At 46.7% G+C, this 27447-nt stretch overlaps 4 protein-coding genes and 1 long non-coding RNA gene across 5 annotated transcripts; 1 reads left to right on the top strand and 4 right to left on the bottom strand.

Moving 5' to 3' along the window:
• Positions 1 to 13737: 13737 nt before the first annotated feature.
• On the bottom strand, positions 13738 to 14755 carry LOC108143137 (putative phosphatidate phosphatase). The gene has a single exon (XM_017267384.2). It carries the CDS (start codon positions 14688 to 14690, stop codon positions 13791 to 13793), a length of 900 nt encoding a protein of 299 aa, XP_017122873.1. The 5' UTR covers positions 14691 to 14755; the 3' UTR covers positions 13738 to 13790.
• Positions 14756 to 15582: 827 nt separating this feature from the next.
• Positions 15583 to 18584, top strand: LOC108143227. The gene is made up of 2 exons (XR_001774326.2): positions 15583 to 16390; positions 18244 to 18584. It is a non-coding gene; the product is annotated as an uncharacterized LOC108143227 (long non-coding RNA).
• A 54-nt stretch (positions 18585 to 18638) lies between these two features.
• On the bottom strand, positions 18639 to 21433 carry LOC108143223 (putative phosphatidate phosphatase). The gene is made up of 2 exons (XM_017267520.2): positions 21273 to 21433; positions 18639 to 20289 (listed from the first exon to the last, which is right to left on the bottom strand). Exon 2 carries the CDS (start codon positions 19898 to 19900, stop codon positions 18890 to 18892), a length of 1011 nt encoding a protein of 336 aa, XP_017123009.1. The 5' UTR covers positions 19901 to 20289; positions 21273 to 21433; the 3' UTR covers positions 18639 to 18889.
• Positions 21434 to 22589: 1156 nt separating this feature from the next.
• On the bottom strand, positions 22590 to 24023 carry LOC108143225 (putative phosphatidate phosphatase). Its single transcript, XM_017267522.2, has one exon. The coding sequence runs from the start codon at positions 23797 to 23799 to the stop codon at positions 22885 to 22887; it is 915 nt and encodes a 304-aa protein (XP_017123011.1). The 5' UTR covers positions 23800 to 24023; the 3' UTR covers positions 22590 to 22884.
• Positions 24024 to 25267: 1244 nt separating this feature from the next.
• Positions 25268 to 26507, bottom strand: LOC108143222 (putative phosphatidate phosphatase). Its single transcript, XM_017267518.2, has one exon. The coding sequence runs from the start codon at positions 26446 to 26448 to the stop codon at positions 25411 to 25413; it is 1038 nt and encodes a 345-aa protein (XP_017123007.1). The 5' UTR covers positions 26449 to 26507; the 3' UTR covers positions 25268 to 25410.
• Between the last annotated feature and the right edge of the window lie 940 nt (positions 26508 to 27447).

The raw sequence follows: 27447 nt of genomic DNA, 5'->3' as shown, positions 1-27447 counted from the left end.
TCAGAGTTGTCATCTCGTAGTCCCATTGCCCTCCTGCCACTCCTCACTGATTGTTCCGCTCCAACAAGCCACCGCTTTGTACCATCGCCCTCGAGCCCCATCGGCAGCCCTCTTCCGAGCAGCAGTATAACAATTGAAAAACTGTTGTAATAACAGAACTTTTCTAATCAACCTGCTGGTCGTGCAAGGACTCCCTCCCTGGTCCTTTTAGGTCCGCTTACCCCCAGCAGGCGGCCATCTGATGCCATGTAAGTTTATTAAAATGATGTCCTGCAGGTATTTGCAGACACTCGTCTGCAAAGGACTCCGGTGCAGAGAACGGATGGGATTGTATCGGAATCAAATGAGTCGAACGTGGTGTCGACTAATGTCCAAGATGACAATGGAATCGAAACCGGAGAGCATTAAGGACTAAGCCGAGCAGGGGGTTCGGTGAAAAACTGTCGAGGCAAACAAAATGGAAACTCGAATAGGTGCACGGCAAGGATGGTGGATCAAGGGCGTCAAGCTGACAAATCAGGCAAGCTCCTCCTCCTCCCCCCGCCCCCAATCAAACGAGAATGCATTTATTTATAAAGCAAATGACAAAAGTCCCAAGTGCCAGGACCAGGACCAGGAGCAACAGGATGTGTCTGTATCCGAATCTGTATCCACCTACGTCTGCAAGTGTATCGCTCGCTCGCCATCTCTTCATGTATCCGCATCGCGTACATGGCACAAATGCAAAACTGCATTTGCGTTCTGCCGTCTAACTAGTTACCCATTGGCAGGACACACACCACACACACACCCGTCCGCCCAGGACAGTCCCCTCCAGTCCTGTAGCTGTTGGCAATTTTATTGACAGCCCGACGTTCGGGACAACGACAACCCTTTTTGCACCGCTGCTCCAACTGATGCTGACTCTGATGCTCCGATGCTCCGATGCTCCGATGCTGTGATGCCGACTGGAGGGTTCGGTTGCATTTTGTGACAATGTTTATTTAGATTTTGCTGCTGCCAATTGCTGACATTGCAATTTCTATTCCTGCCAGGGACAAACACGCACACCCATAGATAAACACACTCCCAGATGTGCTGCGTATGCAGTACGCAGTACGCTGTACGCAGCGTTGCATTTCATTATACGAGTACACTGGCAAAAACTGTGTGTGGGGTTCGACCTTGATTAGCGCTGTGGAGCCAGAGCTCAGTTTGCCTGATTCGTTCTTGTACCATCTGAAACCCGAATTTAATGTGCATCTTCTAGTGCATCGGCTCTTTTCGTTATGGCGGTCGTGTGTGTAGTACTTTTTGGCATTTTAATTTCAAATTGTCAATTGGATTTAAGTACATTCGACAGCGACAACGCCAGTCGAGCATGTGTGCTTTTGGGGGGGGCTGGCTGACAGAGCTGTGTGATTGCCTTCATCGCTCCCCCAGCGCAAATTTCGGAAATTGTTTGGCCATTATCAGGCCTGGGAAACCACAGCCACTTGAGATGCCTTCGCTTGCTGGCCATAAAATTTAATTTTAAAATGTGTCAAATGTGCCTTGAATGTGACAAAATTTGATTACGCCTTTGCTTGTGGGATAAACACGTCTTAGACACGAGGGCATTCCGCATCTGGCCATTGAATGCATGCATCCAAACAAAGTAAATCATATTTGACTTGCCGCACTGCTGGCGTCGAATTACAGCGTCCAAATGTTTTGTTAGGCACCCCACCAACCAACTGCCAATCAGCGGATGCTGAATCATAATTTTGGGGCTGCACTCAGCAGCAATCGATCGTTTAGAGGCGAGTTTTTGCCACGATTTGGATTTCAATGGCCGCTCCGATTACTGATGGGGCAAAAATGGGGCACAAACGGCGGGGCCCATATTGACTGTGCCACTGTCGATTTTGTTGCAATTACTCGCACCAAATGATTTCGGTATCCATTCATTGCCGCCTGCATCCCGATGATAATCGTCGGCCCTTTTGGAATGGGCAATTCAGGGAGGGCATTTGCAATTAGAGTCAATTAGCGTGGGTTTTTAGCTATTGCGCCAAATGTTTATGCAGTCGGCCAGTAAACAATGGACGAGTGAGTGGATGTTATCAGGCGTGAGCCACAAGGCGGCCCTGTTTCATTTCGATTCCCGGCACATCTTCGACCAACCAGCCTAGTTATTTCAGCTTTTCCATGGTCTGATCCCAAAATTAACACACCACCAAGTGCACTCATTACATATGCCAGCGGCATGCTGAACAGCTGACGCGGGAGCTGGAAGGTTTCGCAATCGCATTATAAGGGTTTGGCCAAGGGAAACTCTCAAATATGCGCACTGGAGCAGGCTGTCCTCTTATCCCTACCCTCGGCATTCGAAAACTTGCAAAAGACGTGGACAGGGGGACAGTAGGTTGGGGGGATATTTTGCAAACAAATAATAAAAATCCAATTTTACATTTAATCACGCGCTCAGTCAAACAAAAAAGCAGGAACTGAAAGGGGCAGGGAAACAAACTTTCGACAACGGCTGCCGTGTTGTCGCCCAAAGGACGACTCGAGCATCAACCCTCAAGGATCAGCAGCTCGGGGCTCAAGGTGACTCAAGTATTTTGCTTAATTTATTGCATTTTCTACGCTAAAATGCGCGCAAACTTTTGCCCAAGACCCTGGAAATTAGGCTGCTCGACTCAACAGAACTGTGTCCTGTGTCCTGTGCTCTGTGCTCTGTGCCCCGAATCCTGCATCTTGTGCGACCTGCGTCATTATAAATTTAAAAAGCGTGTTAAAAGGGGTGCAGATCCCAGCCCGTTGCTGCCACGAGGAGCTTAAGCCCTCTCCACAGCAGCTCACAATAAATTTCATTTTTCATCATTGCAATTTCTGCGCGTAATTTTTCGTACATGTCGCACATAATTCATTCCCAGGGCTGCGATGTCGCCTGCGACATATGGATTAACTACCGTGAAATGCCCTCCCTTGTGCACCACCCCACACCCCCCGAAAGGACCTCCTCCACCCGCCACGCAGAGCGTTGAAAAATGAATCCTGAAGTGTGGTGTGATTCGCAGCCCTTGGCTGGTTCCAAATTCAATGGGAACTTGCCACTTGTTTTGCATTAGTTGCTGATCCGATTTCCTAAGTGGGGCAGCTCATAATGGCTCACCCCTCACCTTTAAGCATTCCAGGACGACCATGCATATGTCAAAACAGTCTGTGGAGTAAATGACTGACTGACTGACGACCCCGAAAGAAATCATGACGCATTTGATAATGACAACGATTGCACAGCTGACGAAGTCGCCTCATCTGCATCCATGCCCATGTCCACCTCAGCTCTCCTGCCCCAAGATGCCTCTCGCCCTGATGACAACTGCTTTGGTGGACTGGAGGCGGAAGAATCATGTGTGATGACTGTGAATGGAGATGGACAGACTGGCAGAACGAAGAACGAAGAACGATGAGCAAAGGACCAAAGGGGAAGGCAGCAGCAGCAGCAACCAAACGAGACATGGATGTTACTTTTTACTGTCAGTCCCAGTCGTAGTCCCCCCACTTCGACTGTTCCAGTGACAGTTGTACAAGAAATACAAATTTGCAAAATAAGCAGAGGGCCACACCAGACCAGACCAGACCATTGTGAGATAAATGACGACATGCTAAAGGAAGTGTCAACTGATTGCGCTGAGCTAGGCAGGCGTAAAAAACACGACGACGACTCGTCTCGTCTCGACTCGACTCAACTCAACTCGACTCGACTCCTGCACGTGACGTATACGCCTCGTTGTGCGTGAGACGAACCAATGGATCTAGTGCCGGGGAAGGGGAGGCGGCCCTGACAATAAAACACAATAAAAAGAAATTATGAATAAATAATGCGCAAAGTAGCAACAGCTACAACGCCGACACAAGAACGCCAAAAAATTGAATGCAAAGCGGCGTCATCTGTTTATGATTTATACATTTTTTAATATTGGACTGGGAGACAACCGCGCCGCCAGAGCCACCCGAAGACGGACGGATAGACAGGCTGGCGACCCGGCTTTTTCCCCATTGCCAGCGAACGCCGACATCTGCTATTCATGCAACGAAAATCACCGCCAAACAAAATCAGCTATCATTAGGCTAGCATTTGTTCGCCAATCCCAGATGTGACTCTGCTCCGCTCACCTTCTTGACTTCCCTTTTGTTGCTGTTGCTGTTGCTTTTGCTAAATTTAATTAATTTTCACGCCATTTCCGCAGTGTTCGCCTTGAAAGGATTCGCCATCCAGGCCAAAAATTCTCATTAGCAGCGGCTCAGTGACAAGAAAAGAAAAGAAAGGAAAAGAAAGGAAGAGCGCTCGAAAGTCGCTCTAATGAAATGTTTGCTAGCCACTCGTGTCACTCGCGCATCCGTTTGTCCAATCGGCTGGGTGGCGGAGGGGAGGAAAGGTGAAAAAGCAACCGGAAGTGGCGTTGAATGGAGCGCATTCCTGCTTCCGGCCGAAAGCTGCGCCTTGATTAGCCTTAATTAAATTCCACCTGACTGCTGCAACTGGCAGTAAACTGGACTGCGGCAGCCCTCATCCAGAATCGACTGTTAATAAAATATTTCACACTCGTTTTTGGCCTTAGTCCAATCGTTTAGTTTATTTGAGCAGCATTTTTGAGCAATGTTAAATTGATATTAAAACTCTCAAATCGAAAAAAGAAAACAAATGCAAGACGGAGAACTTTCATATATCCCGCATTCGTATTGGCATTCGAACACATTAAAGTGAATTGTCAATTATCAACACCAAAATTATTCAAAGCCAGTATCAATTCTTACCAATTTGTTCCTGTGCATGATATGGTGGTATTTGCTCCATTGATCACAGCGCTTGCAGGAGCAAAGCACAAGTCCCATCCATATTTTCATCCCGACATTATTAACCCTTCAGCTAACTGTCGATATAAGCCCTCTTTTTATATAGTTAATGTGTTCTGCAATCTCAACGCGAGAGTAAACATATATCTTAATTGAAACCCTTAATATATACTAGTGTAACTTTTACTTGAATTGATTTTTTTTGGCCCTATCAATAGTTTACAATGTCAAAAATATCTTTTGAAAGCGGCAATGTCGTATCTAACATAGTTTTTGAATGGTAGCGCTATAACCGCTGTACCTGAAACTTTAAATGCATTTTTCTCGAAACTATATTTTTAAAAACGGCATAACTCGACTACAAGTTGACCGATCGGTCAAATTACCACTTAATATTCTTGAGTGGGTCCTATCTACAATGACATACGATCTTTTGGATTGCCTGAAAACTGTCCATTTGGCAAAATATAAAAAGTCATTTTTTCACCCTGGTAATATTTCATATTTTTTTTCTAAAGACTGTAAGTCGTTATAGGGAAAATATATTTAGCTCTCATAACCTTTTAATTTTTTGATTTCAGACACTCAATCGAACGAAAGGTGGAGTACCGTTTTTTTTAAGGTTGAAAACTCGCCTTATTATGTGCACAAAATTTCAAAACATTCTGTTAAGTAGTTACTTACTTAAATTAAAAATTGTCTTATTTTTCGTGGGTTACACTGGCATAGCCCCTTAAGCTGAGCTTCTATTGATGATTTTAACTGCCTTCCACAGAGCAAAACAACGTTCGGTCTTTAAGTTCAAATTTAATAAACAGGTCCTTTTGAGACCTCCACCACCCTTGTCAACTAATCCGCAGCTGTTCCTCCTGCAAGAAGAAAGCGCTAACCCAAAAATTATGATCTTGAAATTAAATTTTCCGTCTGGTGTTGCCTTTATGGTTTATGAAGTGTTGCAAAAATATCTACAGATACAGCCGAAATAAAAGCGAGCAGAATCAGGAGCCACAGCAGCGAGGATGCTGCATCAGCAAAAAGGGGAGAACGTGGCCCAAACCCAGGGCGAGAAGGAGGAGGAGGGTGGCCCACTTGCAAAACAACATGCAAAAGGATTTTCGTCGATTCTCGAGTGCTGTATCTGTGCTGCGGCCATATGTGCTGCGCGAACTATTCCGGGGAAGAAGGACTTTCGTCCTGCAGCGCTTTTCTCGCTTTTCTCGCCCTGCACAAACATTGGTTCCCCCGCGCTCCTTCGAGTGGTTCGTCTCTGTTGTTTTGCCAGGCTACTTGCGACTTTTTCACCATTTTCCGCTGGCCATTTGGCACTTCTGCTATTTTGTATTTTCCTCAGTACCCATTTTTTTTAGTGGTGGCGGTGGTGGTACTGGCAGTGGCTGTGTTGTAGTGCTCAGCGGCATTTATTGTTTCTGGCGTCAGTTGTTGCACTTTTTTCACTTGCACATCCATTTCCACTTCCTCTTTGGCTGGCTCACATCGCGCGTTCTCAGCATTTTTAACAGTTTATTTGGCGAAGGCATAAAACTAACCAGCCTGGGCGAACTGCCAGTTGAGGAATCGGTAGAGTGGCGAACTATTGATTAAGTGGAATGGCAGGGAAATGGGAAAAATAGGGTTCTGGGACCTGATCGTTCGACAAATCCACGCAGTCATAAATTAAACAACTGACAAATCAAATTGCCATCAAATGCTCCGAGCACACAAATGTTTCAAGGGCTAAAACAACACAGCCAGGGAGCAACAATAAATCCGCTCGAAATCCTCAAACAATTACATGCAAAGAATGGCACATGAGTGGGTGGGTGGTGGCTGGGCGGACCAACCCAGTCAGCGCCGGAGAAGTGGCCATAAAAAGGGAGCAGAACGGAATCGAAAGAGTCAAACTGCAAGCGCAGCAAAGCAAATACCAAAGAATCGTTGCACAATTAACAAAGGGAAGGAAAAGGACGGCCAAAAGGACCAAAATAAAGGGACGACCGGCGGGACGATTCGTTTGTGTCTCGTTGTGTGCTTCATTTTATGAGATTTTGATATGCGGCCCAAGTGTGGGAGAGCTAGGATGTTCGTGAGCCACAGGCAGGCACAAAGAATGCTGGACGAAGGGGAGCCCAGCCGCAGAAAGTATGCAACCATAATCTGCACCTCTCACGCGTGTTCTATCTGCACTTGAAAACCCCCCTCCCACCCGACCTTCATCGCAAAAGGGGCATAATTTTCGCCGTTTTCCGCATCCATCTCTGACCATCTGCCCGCGCTCTGTCGGCGCTCTGCGGCATATATTTTATATGCGTTGCCTTGGCGTGCTACTGCCTTTGGCCACTTTAACTGCCGTTGCAGATGATGGACATTTGGCGCTTTCGACAACGGCCCGACAAACTGATTGGAAGTCAGCGAATTGCTCGCCTTTTTCTATTTTCTATTTTCCATTTTCCATTTGCCATTCCCATTTTTGTTTTTCTCCGTGCCCAGTCAACGAGCACTCCACTAACAGCTTTGGGTGTCCACAAAATCGGCGAGTGGAATGGCAATGGCCCAGAGCGTGTTTGGCATCTTGAACTGGTCAGCTTCGACTGCCGCATTTCTGGCGCTGCTGATGCAGCAGTTGGCAGTGGAGTAGAGGATGAAAAACACTTCTTCATTCTAGTTTTGCCGTCAGAACTGTGATTAGACCATGCACTTCGTACATTTCGGCAGGATGCCGCCTTTATGTATCAAAATAAAGCGATTCAACATCCTTGTTTTGCGGCTTTTGCTCTGAAAATCGCACAAAATGACGAAATATTGAAACTCACCGCAACAATATGGACATTTAGCGACCATTCGCCCTCAGTTCACTTTGCGCCACATGCAATCAAACTGGCAACCGGCGGCAACCGAAAATGACATTTCAAAGGCCAACCGAAAACATATTTCGCCTACAACATTTTCGCGTGCTCTAATGATCATTTTGATGGCGAACGGCGAACGGCGAACAGCGAACAGCGGGTATGGGGATGGTGATGGAGATGGGCAAATTATGCACACGGCCGCGACGGCACACGGGTCGTATGTGTGATAAAAACCCCCAGAGCGTTTCGAGTGCGGTTAGGCTTGCATGGCCCCTCCCGAATCGAGCTCTCGGGGTCTCTGGGCCACAACATCATCTCATTAACAATCTGGCGGAGCGGCGATGGCAACGCGGTGCCACCATCGACATGGTTGCGATTCGCTGTAAGTGTCGGGCACATTTCAAATCAGTTTGGCACGACGGCAGCACCGGCTCCACTTTCCTGCCCGGCGACCATTATTTAAATTCAAAAAAGCGATAACGACCGGGTAATGATGAAGTGCGGCACTCACTGCAACGGGGAGAATGGCCGCTGGTCACTGGGAAACAGTGAAACAGGGAAACGGTATAACAGTAAAACAGCGACAGCAGCAACATGCAACCCATCGAACGTAGCATTGGCGTTGGCCAAAATTGGTTACGCGTTTTGGTCAACAGACGCCGAAATTCCCGGGGCGACAGATCCGCAAGTGGGGAACTGCGAACTGGACATGTAGGCTTCGATGGTGACGAACGAAGGGAGCAAAGTTTCCGGCGCTGGGAGCGTGTGAAAATGAGTGGCAAAGCGAAAAGGGCTACTGCCTGCATGTGACCCTTAAATTAGTTGGCCGGGTATTCAAAGGAATCAGTGAACTCTTCTGAAATTACAGGCTCTTCCGTGGGCCAACAGCTCGCATTCCACTGGGTGGGCACATAAAAACGTCTAAAATATGCTCGACCAACGCACCGCCTATCCGCTCGATGGCCACTGATGTAATATAAATAACCGACTTAGTGGCCTCGGTCCTCGCTCGCTCCTCCGTGTTTTGTTTGTTTTTAGCTTTGAGCCTTTCGGCCAACAGCCAACAGTCGGCAGTCGGCAGTCAGCAGCCAAAGCCGGTATCCTGATAACGGAGCGACCATTGTTGTCCGGGAACAGACTCGACCCAGTCGGTGGTGGTCTGGGCCAGTTGCTTTTTATGTGTCATAACCATGGCGGTGAATGCAAGCCTAGACAAGGGGGCACCCATTGTGGACGTATAAGCGCATCGGGTTAGGGCCTGTTGACAGCGACGGCGGACTTTAATGGCCGGCCAAAACGGGCGCAAAAGGCAAACAGAAGCTGCAGGACGGAGTGGAGCAAACAATGGCCGCGCCATCATTGACTGCGTTAATTGCTGTCATTCATTTGAAAAGTCATATGAGCGATTTTCGGACCAGAACGGCCTCGACTTTGCCTTTTGCGTCCCTTGCGCCGTTAAAAGTGATGATTACGCGTTCACCCTTTCGCTTTCGTCGACGATTGCAGCGCTCTCTTCCTCATAAAATTTTACGGAGCTTGCCTTTGTGCCTGGCTGGCGCTTTCCTCCTCCATGTCATCATCGTCATCGATGGTCGTGCAGATCTTAATCCCCCCCTGGGTGGGTCCAAAAACAATGTGCGCTTTACTTTTACTTTTATTCCGGCCCTTTATTGTTATTTGCTTACTTAGACCCGGACCGGATTGGTACTCGTTCGTTCTCTAGTCCCTCGATCCCTTTTTGAATCCAATTTGGCTTCTAAGCCTTCGACAATTTCGCTGCGGTCGTTTATTGATTTTAACCCCAAACAGATGAGGGCTGAAAGGTTGGGGTTGGGCAGGGAAAAATACGATATGTGGTTGTCATTATCCATTGGGGCGTGGCTTGTATCATGACCGTTTAATAAACATTTTAAAAGCATTTATTTTTTCTGGTTCTCCGACTTATGGATATTCACCACAGCATCCATCCTGGAATAACGCAGCACTTAGCTTTAACGCGGCGTAAAGCAGGAGATGCATATTGAAACGCCCTCATGGCCGCAACCCTTCTTTGGATCGGATGCACATACATAAATTCCGCTCGTGTGGTTTTCCAAATGCATTACGCCTTACCCCACGCCCCTCCTTGACCTCGGCTAAGCTAATCAAGGGCTGAGCCAACAATTCACTTAGCCCTGCCCGCCGACCCGCCGACCCGCCGACCCGCTTCCATCATATCAGCTCCGTGCATCCTTTCGCTACGTTTCGTTCGTATGGTTTGGCTCGACTTTGTCCGTCCGTCCGGAGCCTCATGCATAAACCAATTTGCTTTGCATAAGCAGTGGGTTGGGTTTCCCTAGTGAGACCTCTCCAATTGCAGCAATTTTCCAACTTCACTTTATGCATTTATGCGCCTTTGTCTGCGGCGCTGCCCTTCGTCTTCCGTTTTTGTTGCTGCTGCTCATCGTCTGCGGCGTCGGGTCATTAATTTGGAAGCGAACACCTCCTGAACCACCTCCGCCTCCGGGATCTGTGGCGCCGGACGACCGGCTCGGCTCGAGTGGTCAGCAACCAACCCGTCCAGGTTCTTGGCGCATTTCCCCAGCGTGGAATTAGGAAATTGCATTTGCTGGCGAAGCGAGCCGGCAGCGACGTAACGGAATTTACGCGGTGTACTCCGCCGCGGACGCGGAAGACTTCCTATCGAAACTGCGGCCGGAGCGGTCCTTCGATAGCTGGAAATTGCCAAAATGTAAATTCTCATATGCCCAGCAGGCAGAGCCGGCAAATAAATTTATTGCCCGCGTAGGCATAGCACCATTTCCCATTCCCATTCCCATTCCTACTCCCAATCATCATCATCATCATTGGCTTTGCCATTGCCATCGCAATCGGATGAGGATGATCACGGCGGCTGTGCGAGTTTGGGAGCCTAAAATATTCATAATCAACGCGGCATTAGCTATGGCTGCGTTTTCATTTCGTTTTTGGCTTCTGCCGTTCTGCTCATCAATGAATCAGCATCGGAGCTTGTGGCGTAATTGGGGCTATGTTTTAGTTATGAGCTGGTCCAGTGTGCGGGTGCTCCACGACGGATGGGTGGGGTAATGGAAGCATGACAGCTGCTCTGATTTTAAATTGATACATCACATCCCGGACCTATGCAGTGCGCACCGTCTTGCATCTTTCCCCACCTTTCCCTCGCTGCGACTGCGACTGCGACAATAACAACCATTAAGTGTGGCCAACACGTAACAGGGCAATAAACAAGCGTGACAAATGATGCTGCTAAATGAAAGTTGATTGCCAGTTGACGGCCACACCTGTTCGGACTGCTGTCCAGGGTCCAGAACGCAGGACATCCCGATTCCGATTCTGAGTCCGTGCAGGACAACAGTCGAAATTGTCAGAGACGTCGAAAAAGAAAGCACGGACCGGAAAATGGCCGCGAAAAAATCGCAGCACGACGGATGTTAGCATCGTCGCCTCGTCGCAGTCCAGGATCGGGTCCTGCTTCTGTGTCAGTCGCATTAATAATGATGGCGACGACAAAATGGCCGCCGAGCTCCGCTGTGTCCTTTGATGTCACGTGTCGAGGCTGCGTGTGATTTCTACGACAGGACATCGCATCGAATCGGCAGCGAACGGAGCACAAAGGAGGCGCTGAGACCCGCTGTTTTCCATTCAAATTGCAATGTTGCAGGGGCCTCCTCACATCAATTTCGATGGACGATAAACGACAAAGTGTGTAAGTTGACAGCAACCAAAGATCTCCCAGCATGTCTCTCAAATTAATTTAAACGAATGGAAAAAGAGTGCGACATGCATCATTGTTCCCATCAGATTTCCACAAGACAACGTCCCGTAAATCGGAGATTAAAGCAGCCCCTGTTGGACAACCTTTAAGCCAGTCTCGCCCAGCTCCAGCCAGTCGAGTCAGACACCAACCAACCTCGGGTATTTCAAAAACTCCCCCAGGTTGTCAGGGACCGAACGACCAAGCAAGCAAATTACTAATTGGCAAGCAAAACGCTCCGGTTGTTGGCCAGCAAACAACGACGACGACAACGACAGAGTCGTCTGGACTGCCAAGGGATGCCATCCGAAGGTGGCACACATGGCACACAAGCTTCATTAACTCAAACTATGCTGCATTTTGCGATTATCAAATTGTCTTTACACACATGAAGCCAACGATTGAAGCGGAGGAGGAGATGGGTACGGAGGACCACTGGCACTGGTACTGGCACTGATGACTGCTGATGGCAAATAACAAGTGGAAGAGCTGCAGGACGGCAACCGCAGAAATATGAAGCGCATGTTGCAGCAGCAGAATGGGTGCAAAATCCTCGAAATGCTTTAGGATATTTTGTTGGGCAAACAGCCATGCAAAAGTGCAGCAGGCGCCCTCGTTCACGTTCTCCTGCTGGGAACGACAAACCACTGCCTCGAGCGATGGACATCTGATGGACGAGTGGTCCAGCGGCGGGGCAGATAATGCGGAGTGACAAACTGCCGGAGCGAACGGAACCCGGACACCGACTGGCCGCATTATCACACCTGGCGGTGATTAGAGACTCGACGACAGCGCAGCTCTTGAGTGTCATGTGGCGCAGCGATTGATAGAAAGTCTTTGATTGGTGGCAAAGGTCGCAGGGGATTTAAACCGTGACGGGTCTGGGGGCAACTGGAACCTCCTGCTGTTGGCCTGACCATTTGCAATTAGCCTGTCGCATGGAAAACTTCCTCCAGTTACCGCAGCTTAATGAACTCCCAAAGAACTTAAGATCCAAGTTTCCAACGCTTCTGGGTAAACAAAACAAAACAAAACTTTCGCTGCTAACAACTGGATGTGGGTCACTGTTTCGGATTGCAGCCAAAGTTCCCCTTCGCACGTAGTCTAGTGTAGTGTAGTGTAGTGTTGTTGCCGACTATGCAAATATTTTCCGTTTAATTAACGCATGAAAACTAGCTGCCACGGAGGGGTGTTGCGATGGAGGATGAAGGTGAGGCAAGGATGGGCTAGTGTGGCGGCCACTGTCGCTGCAGATTAAAATAAATTGCACAGAAATTTATCATTCGAATCTGGAGGCAAACAACAACAAGGGCTGACTTGACACAGTTGCAAAAGTTGGCAAGAAAGTGGAGCTTTGGGTCAGTTCTCCGTGTATGCGAGCCATAATTAATCATAATAAAAGAGGGGCAAGCAGGGGAAGAGTAGATGCCGGAATTAGTCGGCGGGGCGAGGAAAAAATAACCACAATTTCCCAGCATTTTCTTTGCCATTAAAATAAATGAGCCAATTAAGCTGCGGCCCAAACGCCCTTGTACCACCTGATGAGGGTGAGCGGAGCGCAAATCCGACCCGGATTGGATTGGATTGGATTGTTCAGGGATGGGCTGGGTCCAGGTGTTGCGCATCATCATCAGCGTCGGAGATTCGCAGGGTCGGTCCTTTTCCCAATTTATGCAGTGGCTGCTTGAATTTATTTATAGCTCTTAACGGTTCGTCGACTTGTTGACTAGGTTAAGTCGTTCGAAAATTCGCTGCTAATGAAACTGAAGGAGCCGCTAATTTTTGGCGCGTTGTCAACGCAACAACAAGAAGGAAGGTTATCACTAGCATCTGAGCTCAGTTCTCAGACGTACTTTTGAACTAAGCCAGACGGCAGAGATAGTTGTGATTTCGTGGAACGCAGATTGAAATCTTCCAACTAAATCTATTTTTTTGCCTACTAAGCAAGACGTTGAAAAAATCCCCTAACTAAATTATTGCGTGGCTAAATATATGTAATTGCTGTATCCACAAAAAATTGTCATCACCTTTTAAGCAGAACGATAGTAATAATGGGTTACATTGAAATTGATACGATCGCAAGCTGTAGAGCAAAAAGTATGTTTTTTGTGATTGCAATGGCTTAGCTAATCACTGTTTTTCTGTTACTCAACTCTGGCGATTGAACGCTTGAACGATCTTGATGTTACCAGTTTCCACCGATTTGGCACGAGATGCGAGATGATTAATTGGTTGCGGTTCCACTGAGCTGCCGCCCTCCCCCCCTCGACCTTCCCCTCCAACCACTGAGTCTCTCTTGTCACTAACTTTATTGTCAACCTTAGACTACCAGTGCCGGAGCCCGACTAATTAGAGCTCTGGCACGAAACCAGACACAAATCGTGCGGCACCTGCTGGCCACCCACCTTTTCTGCAGCGGTCGAGGTAGCCTGCTCCGCGTCCTGGCACCTCCTCCGCCGCTCCGCGCAGGCGGCAGCCTGGACGACCGCAAGGGCGGTGCCGGCACCCAGCAGCGAACCGGCCGCAACATCTGACCAGTGGTGCTTGAAGTCCATCACCCGGCTGAGGGCCACGAACCAGGCGACGGCCACGCAGGCCAGCTGGAGTATGGGGCCCAGCAGGGAGCCGGCCAGGGGCCAGCGGCGACGGCGCAGGTGCAGCGCCACGAAGACCAGGCCGTAGAAGGCCATGGCGGAGTGGCCGCTGGGGAAGGACACGTTCACGTCCCGGATCATGTCCTCGCTGGCCAGCGACAGATCTGGCCGGCAGGTGTAGTCCGCATGGTACTCCAGTGCTCCGCGATGAACCAAATCGGAGCAGTTGGTTCCGTCCGGAAAGTGTGGTCGGCACACTGCGAAGAAGTGGGGTCGCAGGCGGCCGATTGTGTGCTTGGCAATGCCTTTGAGCAGGTCGTTAAACACGTAGCCGTAAAGGAACCAGCGCACCGTGTTCTGCACCGGCCAGAGCTTCGCCCACTGGTCCACGCCCCCCTGGTAGCAGGAGAGGCTCTCCAGGACGAACAAAAGGATCAGCGGCAGGTACAGTCCCAGCCAGTGGAGCATCGTGGGGCTGACGGTGTTCTCGTGGTACGGATACATCAAGGACTGGTCGTCGCAGAAGAAGCCGCGCTTTGTGGGCGGTCCCCAGAAGCGGGCGAAGTTCTCCACCAGGACGAGCAGGAGGCCCAGCAGGAGCACGTCCACCAGCAGGTGGACAGGAGGCCGGAAGCGTAGGCTGAAGCTCATCTTAGGTGCTCGATCCGGATGCCGTGCGCTCGATTCGACGACTCAGTGACTACTGATCTGTGGCGCGGGTCGAAGTCGGACATCAGCCCCCAGCAATCTGAGCTGAGCTGAGTCGAATTATTAATAAACAATTCGCATTGTTGTCACTGATTGTATTATTAGACTCCAGCCAAAAGGGGGCTCGAGCTGACGTCGACAATATATGTACTTGTACTCCGTTCGATGGAAATCCCGGTTCGAAAAACAAAATGATCGCCATTGGCTGAGCTAAAGCTAGCTGTTTTGCACTCTTATCAGATATCGACTTGTTGCCACGCACGTGCTGTCGCTATTATCGCCACCTTGTCACCGACTGGCCCTGAAAACCAACGCTGCAAAACACGCGAGTTGCTGTTTACTACGGAACCCAGATCTCAGCTTATGTTGACCGCAGCCCCTACACTCATACAAATGTTCGCCATAAAAAAACAATATATTAGTGACGAAGTTTTCTTAAATTTAGCGTGATTTTCTTAAATTTAAGGCGATTTTTCACAAATTAGGGACAATTTTTTCTTGAAAATAAATCTTTTTTTTCTTATTTTCTAAAATTTCTTTCTTTTTTAAATTCAGCTCGATTTATTTTTGTTATTTCAACACAAACAAATACATACATTCTATTGCTGAAACAATTTTCTTATTTTGAAATATTTTATTTATTATTTTTTAACAAACATTTATGTTGCTTTTAACATGCAAATTAATATTCGATATTTATAACAGAAAATAAGATACTATATATGATAATTTATTTAATGGATTAGAGAAATATATTTATAAATCAATAAATTTACTGTTTTGAGTAACTCGAACACCCGACCTCTGAGTTTGTAATCGAGCTCGCTAACCAATAAGCTATGTAGTCATCGCGAAGGGCGACGATCGAGAGCTTTACATATTTTATTTTTTTTTTGGTTCACAACTTCATTCTTAACATCAAAGTCGTACCTATAATCACATTCGATTTAAAAAAATAAATTTTAAAATAATAATATATAAATTTACGTTACGCAAAGGCAAAATATTTGTTTCTAGTTTAATTTCTTCTTGCTGGTATATTAGTTTAAGTTTAAATTTCAAAATATAGATTTATTAAATTTAGTTAAAGTATTAGTTTATTATTTGCGATGCACTTACAAATCGTTTTAGTATAGTATCAAATATTTAACTCATTTAAACAAACACACACTTAAATTAAGAAAAAATGTTGGCATATTCTCGGATGAAATCGCACTAGATTTAAGAATAAATTTCTCTTTTTATGAAAAATAGCCCAAAAAACTATTTTTTGTGGTGATTTATCTAATATTTAGGAATATTTCCTAGTATTTATAAAAATATTTTTATGAGTGTAGAAAGCACAGAAAAAGTTTGTGGAAAGCTCGCCATCGCTCTGCGGAGCTCTCTTCAAATGTTATTAATTGTCGGGTCAGGGGTCCCTCAAAATCAGATTAACATCGACTGATTCATGAGCTAGGTTCACCAATTGAACAGTCGTAAGAGATGCGGCGTCTTCTCACGATCATCTTCGTGGCAGAAGAGTTTCGGGGAAGACAAACTCTTGTTGAGCGCCTCTGACGCAGCACAAAATCATCAAAACGTTGATGAATCATGGCCATCCAGCACACATTCCAGGCGATACCAGTAGCCAACGCAGCCAGGTATGACAGCACTGTGCGAAAATCGGTGTCAGATTACATACCCAAACTGAATACAGGCAGCTTCAGCTTAAAAACTTGCTTGTGTGTTTCTTGTTTCTTGTTTAAAAGATTGTTCAATAAGTGTTTCCAGCATAATATTCATAGAATATAGAAAAACCAAAAAGTATGTTTGTCATTTTTTAAAAGCGCCAAATGAGTAATTAAAAAAAAATGTTCAAGCGGGAAGTTTAATATAAATAACTTTTTTTATACCCTTGCAGAGGGTATTATAATTTCAGTCAGAAGTTTGCAACGCAGTGAAGGAGACATCTCCGACCCTATAAAGTATATATATTCTTGATCAGCATCACTAGGCGAGTCGATCTAGCCATGTCCGTCTGTCCGTCTGTCCGCCTGTCCGTCTGTCCGTCTGTCCGTCTGTCCGTCCGTTTATATGCAAACTAGTCTCTCAGTTTTAAAGCTATCTGCATGAAACTTTCCCAAAAGTTGTCTTTCTATTGCAGGTAGTATATAAGTCGGAACGAGCCGGATCGGACGACTATAGCATATAGCTCCCATAGGAACAATCGGAAAAATAAATGAAAAAAAATTATAACTTTGCTGTTTTTTAATTTTTTGTTTAGTTCTTCGACATTTAGTAATGGTTAAATATTTCCGATTTACGGTTTAAATTTCATCAAAATCGGACGACTATAGCATATAGCTCCCATAGGAACAATCGGAAAAATAAATGAAAAAAATTATAACTTTGCTGTTTTTTAATTTTTTGTTTAGTTCTTCGACATTTAGTAATGGTTAAATATTTCCGATTTACGGTTTAAATTTCATCAAAGTCGGACGACTATATCATATAGCTCCCATAGGAACAATCGGAAAAAAATTATAACTTTTCTGTTTTTTAATTTTTTGTTTAGTTCTTCGACATATAGCAATGGTTAAATATTTCAGAATTATGGTTTAAATTTTATCAAAATCGGACGTCTATATCATATAGCTCCCTTAGAAATAATAAAAATATATAAAATAACTATCAAATAATTGGGCTGCAAATCATCATAGCTTCAATGTTTTTAAACATATACGAAAGTAAATCATAATTTTAATGTTTTCAAAAATGTTTAATTCTTGCAATAGCTGCAAGGGTATATGAACTTCGGCTTGCCGAAGTTTGCTTTCTTTCTTGTTAATAAATGACATCAACAAAGAAGAAAAAGAGAAATTAAATTGAATAGCTCATGGCGGCTTTGGGAACCAATGCACGCAAAAACTCTAGGCACTGAACCCAGGTAGTCGTTCAAAACTTAAGAAACTGTCAAGTGAAGTTTAATGATATTGTGAAGCTAATTCTAACTAATTCTACAGTCCAAAAATGTATTTTTTCTCAAAGTGTTGTTTTACCGACTAGGCCCGTCTATAGCTCGGTCCTGATTCATCCAATTCATTTTCAAAGCATAAGTATTTATACTTCTTGAACAGAATTCTAAGAATAAATCGGTCTTTAAGGTGTAATTTTGCTTCTGAATGTTGTCCATCGGCTTAGATTAAATTTATTTTATAAAAAAAATTGTTTTCAATAAATATATATCCCAGAAGACTCATAACTTGGTTTTTATAGACGAAAATTATACAGCGTCATGTTTAAAATATTTTCAAATATTCCCAAACAAAAACAGTCATAAGGGAAATGTCTAAAATTGTTAAAGGTGGGTGAAATAATTTTTATTAAAGCGCCCGATATACTTTCGATAGTAAAACAACACCAAATATATATTGTTTAGAATTAATACTTTTACCTTTATACTGCCTTTAGTTAAGTTTTTAAGCTACGACTTTTTTTCGGTGTAAAATTATAGTTGGAGCGAAAAACAGCAATGTTAAAAATGTTTTCGTCTGGGCAAATACAACTGGAGCACTGCATACACGATGTATTACGAAACCAAATTATAAAGTTCTTTATCAATATAATGCAAGACTCCTAATCAAAAACTCGAAAGTTTTGTCAATGATTCTTGACACTAAAAGTCTTTGAACTATTTAAAAGTGGACTATTATTGATCTGTGTCAAACATAAGATAAATTGGGTAATATTACCAAATAATGCTCAATACATTAGCACTTGCCTGAATACCTTGGGGCTGATTGTCAAGACGACATTGAAATGTGAAAACTTAACAAATAAAGAATACGAACAACAGATAAGCGAGAACGCAAACAATGGAGCGGGTTAAAACAACACAGTGGGAGGGAGTATGCGTAATATTGAGCTTACTTATTTATTTTACTGGTACCAATTACAATACACAAATAATAATACGACGACTTACGAGTAAGATGGGACTGCATATGAACTATACAAATGGGTGATGTCTAACCCTAATGCTCTATAACGAGGTGAGTGGATGATGCTACAGATTCAACTCGGGCTGCTGGTTCATCCACACTTTATTGCTACCTTTGGAATGTTTCGAATTTACATGGCCCCCAGAGCCAGTGGCTCCCTCAGACCTTCGTGCAGTACTGGTCCTCGTTGAAGCTGCTGTTCGCCGAGTAGGGTGGCGGCGTGCTGGGGCACACCTCCTCCTGCAGCGTGGCCGCCGTGTTCTCCCTTCGCAGGCCACCGGTGAGGATGCCGATGGCGGCCCCCTCATCAAACATCCCCGCGATGAAGCGGGCGGTGATCAGCGCCCCGGCCACGCCTAGGAGTGAACCGGAGAGTACGTCGGACCAGTGGTGCCAGTGGTCCACCACGCGGCTGAGGGCCGTGTACCAGGCCACCATCACCAGGGCGAACTGCACGAAGTGGCGGCCCAACTTGGATCCGCGCCAGGTAAGCTTGCGCTGCAGGTAGAGCGCCACATAGACCATGGCATAGAAGGCCAGGCTGGAGTGGCCGCTGGGGAAGCTCAGGCGGGACTGGCGGACGTCGTCCGCGGTGAAACCCTCGCCGGCGCACTCGTAGTTCTCCACGTAGCGGTGCAGGTTGGACGGGTCGGAGCACAGGCTGCCGTCCGTCAGCTGCGGCTGGCACACGGCCAGGAAGTGGGGCCGCAGCCGGCCGATGGTGTACTTGCCCACCTCGGTGGCGTCGAAAGTGAGCAGCAGGCCGAAGCAGAAGTACCAGGACTGGCGGCCCAGCTCCGCGTACCAGGTGGCCATGCGCCAGCCCAGCAGGTTCACGGTGGCCGAGGTGTCTCCGGCGCGCAGGTGGCTTACATACTCCACCACCACGAAGATTAGGACCGGCAGCAGGCCCACAATCAGGCCCAGCATCACCGGCGTGATGGTGTTGTCCCGGAACGGGTAACCGATGCTCTCGTCGTCGCAGAAGAATCCACGGCGGACCGGATCCACGGCGAACTCGTACACGCAGATGGGGATCACGAGCACCACCACCACCAGGAGTTCCATGAGCAGCCGCCGGGTCATCCGGCGGTCCGCTCCAGTCGACTCGGTCACGATCGGAGCGGGCAGGGGAACGGCTGTGGACTGATCTTCGGGCGCGTCGCGCATTTCGTGGCTGGATCGCTCTAATTAGTTGATATTCCAAGTGGCCTTAATGCCCGCTAGTAATTAGCTTTTCGTTTCGTTTTCGGTTCGCTTTTTGCCCGTCGCGATCGCTTCGTTCGTTGCTTCGGGTTCGTTGTCAGTGGCTGACTGAACCGCCGGCGCTTGGGTAACGTTCTTTTAATTTAACGCTCATTTGTTGGGCGGTACTGGGACTGCGACTGGAACTGCGACTGAGTCTCTCCCCTCATTGTTTTTGGCTGCCCAACGCTCTCGGCACTCGGCTAATTTTGGAACTCTCTGCGTCAGAGCAATTTGTTTATAGCCTATTTTATGATAGTTGGCGGGGATCTAGATATTATTGCAGTTCTAGATTAGACAAAAGCCAAAAGACACTGAAATGAAGAAATGGGATTGGTTAAAAATCAAGACAAGACTTTTATTGGGCCTAAAAGCTTCGTCCACAAATAATACAATTGTGAACAAAAAAAATATATATATTTATTTGGCTAACTAGCGCAATTTTCCCTCAGTGTATCTGCTCAAACAAGCTCAAGATCACTTTGATAAGATAAATCAGTGTGTTCGTGATATAGTGCCAGATCATAGCAATTCAGCGCTTTCGCGTGATTACTCAGTTCCTCTGGTTGGCCAATTAGACCGGTGTCTTCTCGATATCTTGAAGGGGTTTTCTGCTGATAAGTGTTAGCCAAGCATCGATAGGAGCGGGTCAACAAGCCGGGCCACTGGCGTGACTCAAGGGTTACTCATTGAGTGGCATCCTATTGTTCTCGGGCAGCCAGCCGTTGCATAGGCGCGCCTCCACAAGATTCGCACTATCGGGTCCGCGGACTTGCAACTCTGCTTGGTGCTAATCTCTCCCCAAGAATGGCCTCCATTGTGCCCCCCGCCCGCCACTTTCCGGGTTCCTGATCTGCATGACATCTTTAGGAGTGGGAGTGGGAGTGGGGAAAGTGGAGTGGGAGTTTATGTTTCTGCCGCACATGTGCACAAAGTTTAACTGTCAATTATATTAAAAAACGGAGACCAACTCCGTTCCGCTCCGAACCACACTCACTCGCTTTGATATTCGTATTCACAGACGCACTCATAGTGGGACGTCAAATGGCGCGACCTTTAATTGAATGAATAAGCGACATTTGATTGAATTAAGGCGGCCTGCCTCTGTGAGTATTGTGAGTATCTCCAGCATTCCCTCCCCTCCCCTCAGCTCCTAAATACTGAATGCTTGACTGTGTGGAGCGTACAAACATATTCAAAAAAGGGCTCCCTGGCGCTAGTTTGCGACTGCATTTATTTTAAAGTGCCCTGTGAACTTTGAGCTCAAGTTAAATAATTCCTAGGCCCATTAACTCACTTTTTATGCAACCGAGACGATGGGTTTATGATTTAATGGCATCACGTTTGTGTATATTTTTTTGGCCGTCACGTACTCAGCCGTGTAATTAAATAATTGTGCACCTTCACTACTGCTTTTCGCTCAATTTTTGTTTGTTTGATTTATCCGAGCCGTAAACTTTTAAGCGCCGCTTCGCGATCGCGACTGAATGATGAAAATGAAAACAAACGACTTTGTTGGCTTTGTAAACAAATCTATGGAGTTGTTCTTGTACCGGCGATTATTGAGAGAGACTCATTAGTCACAGAGAAAGAGAGAGAGGCGGGAGAGAGCCGGAGAGAGAGCGTTTGTGGACAGTGGTCAGCCGTCTTATCAGAAAGTGGCGATCGCGAGCCACTTGTTGTGTGGATCGTAAGCAATGGTTCGGAACGTGGCTAAACCAGCATGGGGTTCTTCTACCGGCTATCGGCAGTCACGCTTGAAAGGCTTGAAGCCGAATTAACGAATAGAAAAGCGAAACAAAAAATGGTTCTATAAATCAATTCTCAGACTATGAGATTACAAAACGAAAAAATCTCATAGAAATATGCACCTCATTTTGATGCCAACCAAAGTAGCTTCGAATAAAATAAGGCTATATATGTACATCTCAAAGAAAATTTAAATTTAATGTAATTTCTTTTACATTTCTTTTTGCATTGACTTGAATTGTTAGCGCAACGCCAAATTCTTTTTATAAATAAATAGTAATTTTCATTTTTTTGTGACTAATTTTGTGGTTTATTTTGTGAGTAAGCATACTTTTTTAAAGAGACTCACGATTATTAGACCCTTTCAAAGAGTACTATAATCATAGTATAAAGTTTTCGACCTTATTACAAATTATTCATAATCAAGCTATGTCCTTATTCGAAAGATATTTTATACGATTTCAAAAATACAAATATAGCAACATTAGACTGTAAAGACACAATAGCTGCTATAAAAGAAATTAAGAATTTGAATTCTCAAATCGAGGATAAACGCGTATGGTTCCGGGTTCAATTCTACGGCACACATTTGCTTTTACATTAAATTATTTTATTTATCGCAAATATTATAACAATTAATTATGATTTTAATCAAAAAAATGTAAGCCTTAAAAGTTAACTCAAAAGACCGAAGAAAAAGGGAAAACGATTGTTTTCAAATTAAATTTCTATGTATAACAAACATTTAAATTGAAAGAAAATGGGAATTATATTTTTGGCAGATTTATTCTATTCTCATTCTGAAAACAAAAGTTCTGGTTCTTGAAAATTAATATTTAAACTAAGTAAATTAAAAATTGTCAGATTATGCTTGTTAACTGTCTAGTTTATTTATTTATTTTTATAGTTCGGTAAAATTGGGCAAAGCCCAGCTCAGCACGAAACTTTAGATCCCCCTATTATCAAATTAAATGTTTTCATTCATTATTAAATAGCACGGGCTCGGAATCGGAGCCGGATTAAACCCAATAAGCAAGAATCGACGCAGACCCATACATGCAATTAAAGTTTAGCTTCACACCAACTGGTTGGGTCAATAAATTAAAAGCGTTTTATTACCGTGGCTAAGTGTAGTTAGACCAACCCTCTGCCCCCTTGGATCAGTACCCGTAAGTGGCTCTGCTGTAGTAGCCTGCGTAGCCGTAGATCTGCTCGTTCCTCGGCCACTGGCGCCGCTTCACCCGCACCTCCGCGAACAAGTGGGCCACGGACACGGTGGCGAAGATTGCGATTAGAGAGCCGAGGGCAGCGCCCGCCGCCACATCCGCCAGGTGGTTCTGGTAGGTGGAGATGCGCTCCCAGCAAACCACCATGCCCAGCGATCCACAGGCCAGCTGCAGCGTGGCCCGCACCAAGCGCAGCCAGGGCGCAAAGAGCCGGGCCTGAGCGTAGAGGATCAGGAAGCCCATGGCGTAGCAGGTGCTCGACACAAACCCGCTGGGGAAGGAGTGGCGCACCAGGGCGAGCAGGTCCTGCGAGGCGGCGAACTCCGTGCAGTCGAAGTGCTCGAGGAAGCGGGTGGAGTTCTCCGCCGAGTAGTCGGAGCAGCTCTCACCCCCATCGCCCCACGTGGGCTGGCAGATGTCGAAGAAGTGGGGTCTCAGGCGGCCCGTTGCGTGCTTGGTCAGGCGGATCGCCAGCAAGGTGAGGCCCAGACCGAAGAGGTACACGCCCACGGCCTTGTAGCACTCGCTGATGAAACTGGGGATGCGGACGCCCACGAAGACGAAGCGCTGCCTCAGCTCCACCGAACTGGGCACCACGGCGGCCCTCAGCATCTCCACCACGAGCACAAAGGCCGCGGGCAGGGCCACCACCGCGACGGTGAGGTGCACCTTGGTCAGCCAGGGCTGGCGGTACGGGTACTTCAGGCTGACGTCGCTGCAGTGGAAGCCACGCTGGGCGGTGGCCAGCTGCTGGGGCAGCACCACCAGGGCCGCTCCGTAGATCCCCAGCAGGAGCAGGAAGTCAATGACTAGCCGCGAGAGCAGACGCGTGTTCGGATTGCCGCACATTTTCAAACTGGGGAGCGCGCGGCGACCGAAGTTGTCGGATTCTTTCGACCTGGTTAGGGCTCATTTGCATTTCCATCAGCCATCCAGCCATCAGCCATCCAGCCATCTAGCCGTGTTGGTGGCTACTTTGTGTGGCACAAACTTGTTTCACAAACCTTTGTTTTGCTTTTCCCTCTGATCAGACCGTTGGTCTCCCTCGCCTATCGATTGCTTAAATATGCCGAGGCTTAGATAATTTATTCCTACATCAGAAAACTATTTTTATAAGTTCAAATTCGACGTTTTCAAAATTCAAAAATATTCCTGTATTTTCTTAGACTAGGAAAATGTTCGTTGATTTTACTATAACTATTGTAAATATTTAAATTTTTTTTGCAAAACTTTCTTAATGAAAACAAATATATGAAGCTTATCTATTCTTCAAGTTTGAATCCTAAAAAATATAGGTGTTCCTAAAAAAAATTCTTAATTTTAATGTATCTATTGATTTGTTTAATCAGAACTGGAATTTTTTGCATATTTTAAAAGTTTAGACTTTTAAAAATATGATCCTAAAATGATTTTTCAAACTTCGAATTAGACTTCAATTTTTTTGTTTGATAAACCGACATTTTGTCTAAAAACTTTATTTTGTCTATTCCTTCGATAAATTACTTGACTTGACAATACTTTAGATTCAGAGGATCCAGCCTAAAGATATAGTGATCACTGCAGAATGCCGTTTTGGAGAGGAGCTGCCGGAGATGAGCATTAGCTCCTTTCCAAATAAATATTTCTTCCAATCATAGTCTTAAAATACCGTTCAAATAAACCATAATATCTGCCCAAAATATCAGATAATTCAAAAATGTATACTAAAAATGTTGTTCATTTTTTATATATCTTACTTGAAAAAATTCCCAAAACGCAGGTTTCTAGTCCAGACTACCCCATTAATGCGCTAAGAGTATGTTTTAGATATTGGATAAATATTTTGAGTCTAAAAACAAATAGATGTCTAATCTTCAAATTAAAACATGAATTGAAAATTTCAAATATTTGTTCTAGTGTAATTCTGGAGACCATATTATATTGGTTGGGCCAAGTCTTGCAGGTGTTTTTTGTGCGCTCTAAACTTGTTGTGTCTTTCAGAACAAAAGCTAAACTGTTAATTTTTGCAACCTATATTCTATAGAAGCTATAATTAGTTAAGTTGTATTGTCTCCTAGAATATGTCTGTTGTAACCCCTTCGGAATGTGTCGAATCCGTTGTAACCCAACGCCTTCTGTTCTTTTCCTCTTTGCAGGTAAGCCCAAACTTCGATTCATACTCAGCTATTAAAAGCTTGGGATGCCACAACTTTCAAACGTATACGAAGTTGACCATCATCATCTGCCAATCGATATAACACTTTCTATTCCGTCGAGCTATGCGCCCAATGTTCGATTCGCCATTCTACAGACCAAAACCAGCTGCGTGTTCGCATCGTACTTATATATATTAATATTTATTTCGCTAGAATACAGACAACCAACAGGAATTCCGTGCATGTCTTTGATCGTGTGTGTGTGTGTGTGCTTGTGGGGCTTCTCTAAGCTAAGTTTTTGCTAATGGAATCCGGCTGCAGTGGCTCAGGGCACGTAGCCGTAGTTGTGATACGGTTGGGCGTACTGCGCCTGCGCCTGAGCCGGATGGGCGGCCAAGTACGGCAGCGTACCGAAGGTGTAGGCCGGCAGAGGGGGCGGCTGTGACGCTGCTCCAGATCCTCCAGATCCTCCTCCTCCTGCCTGCGACTTGGCGGAGCTCTTGGGCGACACCTGCGCCTTGCGCAGCGTGTTCGCCGAGTAGCCCGCCTTCTGCCAGCGCCGGCCAGCGAACAGGTCCGCCACATAGGCGCTGGTCAGGCAGGCGAAGATCACGCCCAGGGCCGCCCCCGCCAGGACATCGCTCCAGTGGTGGTGATAGTCCGTGATCCGCGTCAACGAGACGTACCAGCCGAACATCACGAAGAGGAACTGCAGCAGGTGCTTCAGCAGCTTGGACAGACTGGTGCTGAGCGCCGCCTGCAGGTAGATGGCCAAATAGAGCATGGCGTACATGGCCAGGCTGGCGTGTCCGCTGGGGAAGGACTGGTTGAGCTGCCGGAACTGGAAGTCACTCATGTTGGCATTGCTGCACGTGAAGCTGTCGATGTAGCGTCCCAGATTCTGTCCGTCCTGGCAGCCACTCCCATCGGGCAGCATGGGCTGACACACGGCATAGAAGTGTGGCCTCAACCGTCCAATGCACAGCTTCGAGAGCATCGTGGTGAACGTGACCATGGCCAGGCCGTACAGGTAGAACAGAACCTGGCGGTACAGCTTACCCAGGCGCTGGCCCATCCGGCAGCCATCCCGCTTGCCGGACTCTCTTGTGGGCCCTGCGCCGGGCAGCTGCTTGAAGAGCTCCACCACGGCGATCACCGCCGTGGGCACGGCCAGGGCGATGGCGATGACCAGCTCGTGGCCAATGGTGCTCTCGCGGAGCGGGTAACCCAGCGACTCGTCGCCGCAGAAGAAGCCGCGACGGAAGGGACGCACCAGCTTGTGGAGCAGCAGACTGGCCACGCTGAGGGCCGCCCAGATCAGCAGGTCGCAGAGCCCGCGGGCCAGCTTCGAGTACTTGGACATGGTGCGAGCTGCGGATCGACTCAACCGGCTGGCACACCGCGCTTAACTAACCGAGCGAGGCTGGTGAGTCGCCCAACCTGGCCGTGATTTGGGGCCGCTCTCTGCCGCTCTCTGCCCGCTTTTGCGGTCCCTCGACTGAAAGCTGGTGCGTGAATGGTGATTGGTGATTCCGCTCCGACGACAGCTGTTGTTATTGTTGTTATTGCTGGTGTTGCTGGGGCAACTAGCTAGTCTTTGTTGTTTGTTTGCCTCTTCAGCTAATTACAAGCGAGTCAGAGAAACATTCGGCCAATTGGCAGACAAAGGGCAATCAAGTTCTAGGTGGTGGGCTATGAAAATTCTCGCATTGGAGACACCAAAAACGCAAGCTCCAGCCTATATAGCCTATGAAATGCAAACTTAAGCACTCATATTTCATCTACAATCGGTGCAAAAATAAACAACACACAGTGTTTACAGTATGAAGAAACTGGTTTTCAAGAGAAAATCTCGCCACAGCGATAAGACTCCGGAAAGATGCAAACTGGTTTCTGCGGAGAGAGTCTTCGGCGGATTCTCGCCTTCTTCTCCTTTCGCTGCAGATTCGGATACTGCACTTTTCGGGTGCGTGTGCATAATTTCCTAGTGGGCAGCTGGACAGCTGGGCAGCCAGTGGAACCGACGCAAGAAAGGCTGGAAAACCCACTGGATCCACAATGGGCATCACTCAAGTGTGGCAATTTCGGCCTGCCGCTGGTTAATTGCTCTGGTGAGTCGTTCATCGATTGGCGCTGACTTGTGAGTGTTTGGGAATTTCACTTTTTGGATTTTCTGGGCCACTGACTCACTCCCTGGCAGCGATCGCACCGCAGCAGCAGAATGCCGGAATGACGGACTGCAGGTGATTTCTCACCTGTTCGCTGACAGCCGTTCTATGACGTCGCCAAGTCAGGTGTGCCTTCGACGCTTCTGCGGAGTGACGTCTGCCCAGAGCTTAAAGCTTTGGCCCCTGAATCGATC

Source organism: Drosophila elegans, unplaced genomic scaffold (genome assembly GCF_018152505.1).
Source record: "Drosophila elegans isolate 14027-0461.03 unplaced genomic scaffold, ASM1815250v1 contig_208, whole genome shotgun sequence".
NCBI lineage: Eukaryota > Metazoa > Arthropoda > Insecta > Diptera > Drosophilidae > Drosophila > Drosophila elegans.
The sequence above is the reverse complement of the archived record's forward strand: the minus strand, read 5'-3'. Positions and strand labels throughout refer to the sequence as shown.

What these genes read in the sequence shown, in the direction of transcription:
- LOC108143223 (XM_017267520.2), bottom strand. Translation starts at nt 19,900, where the DNA reads ATGCGCGACGCGCCCGAAGATCAGTCCACAGCCGTTCCCCTGCCCGCT.
- LOC108143225 (XM_017267522.2), bottom strand. Translation starts at nt 23,799, where the DNA reads ATGTGCGGCAATCCGAACACGCGTCTGCTCTCGCGGCTAGTCATTGAC.
- LOC108143222 (XM_017267518.2), bottom strand. Translation starts at nt 26,448, where the DNA reads ATGTCCAAGTACTCGAAGCTGGCCCGCGGGCTCTGCGACCTGCTGATC.
- LOC108143137 (XM_017267384.2), bottom strand. Translation starts at nt 14,690, where the DNA reads ATGAGCTTCAGCCTACGCTTCCGGCCTCCTGTCCACCTGCTGGTGGAC.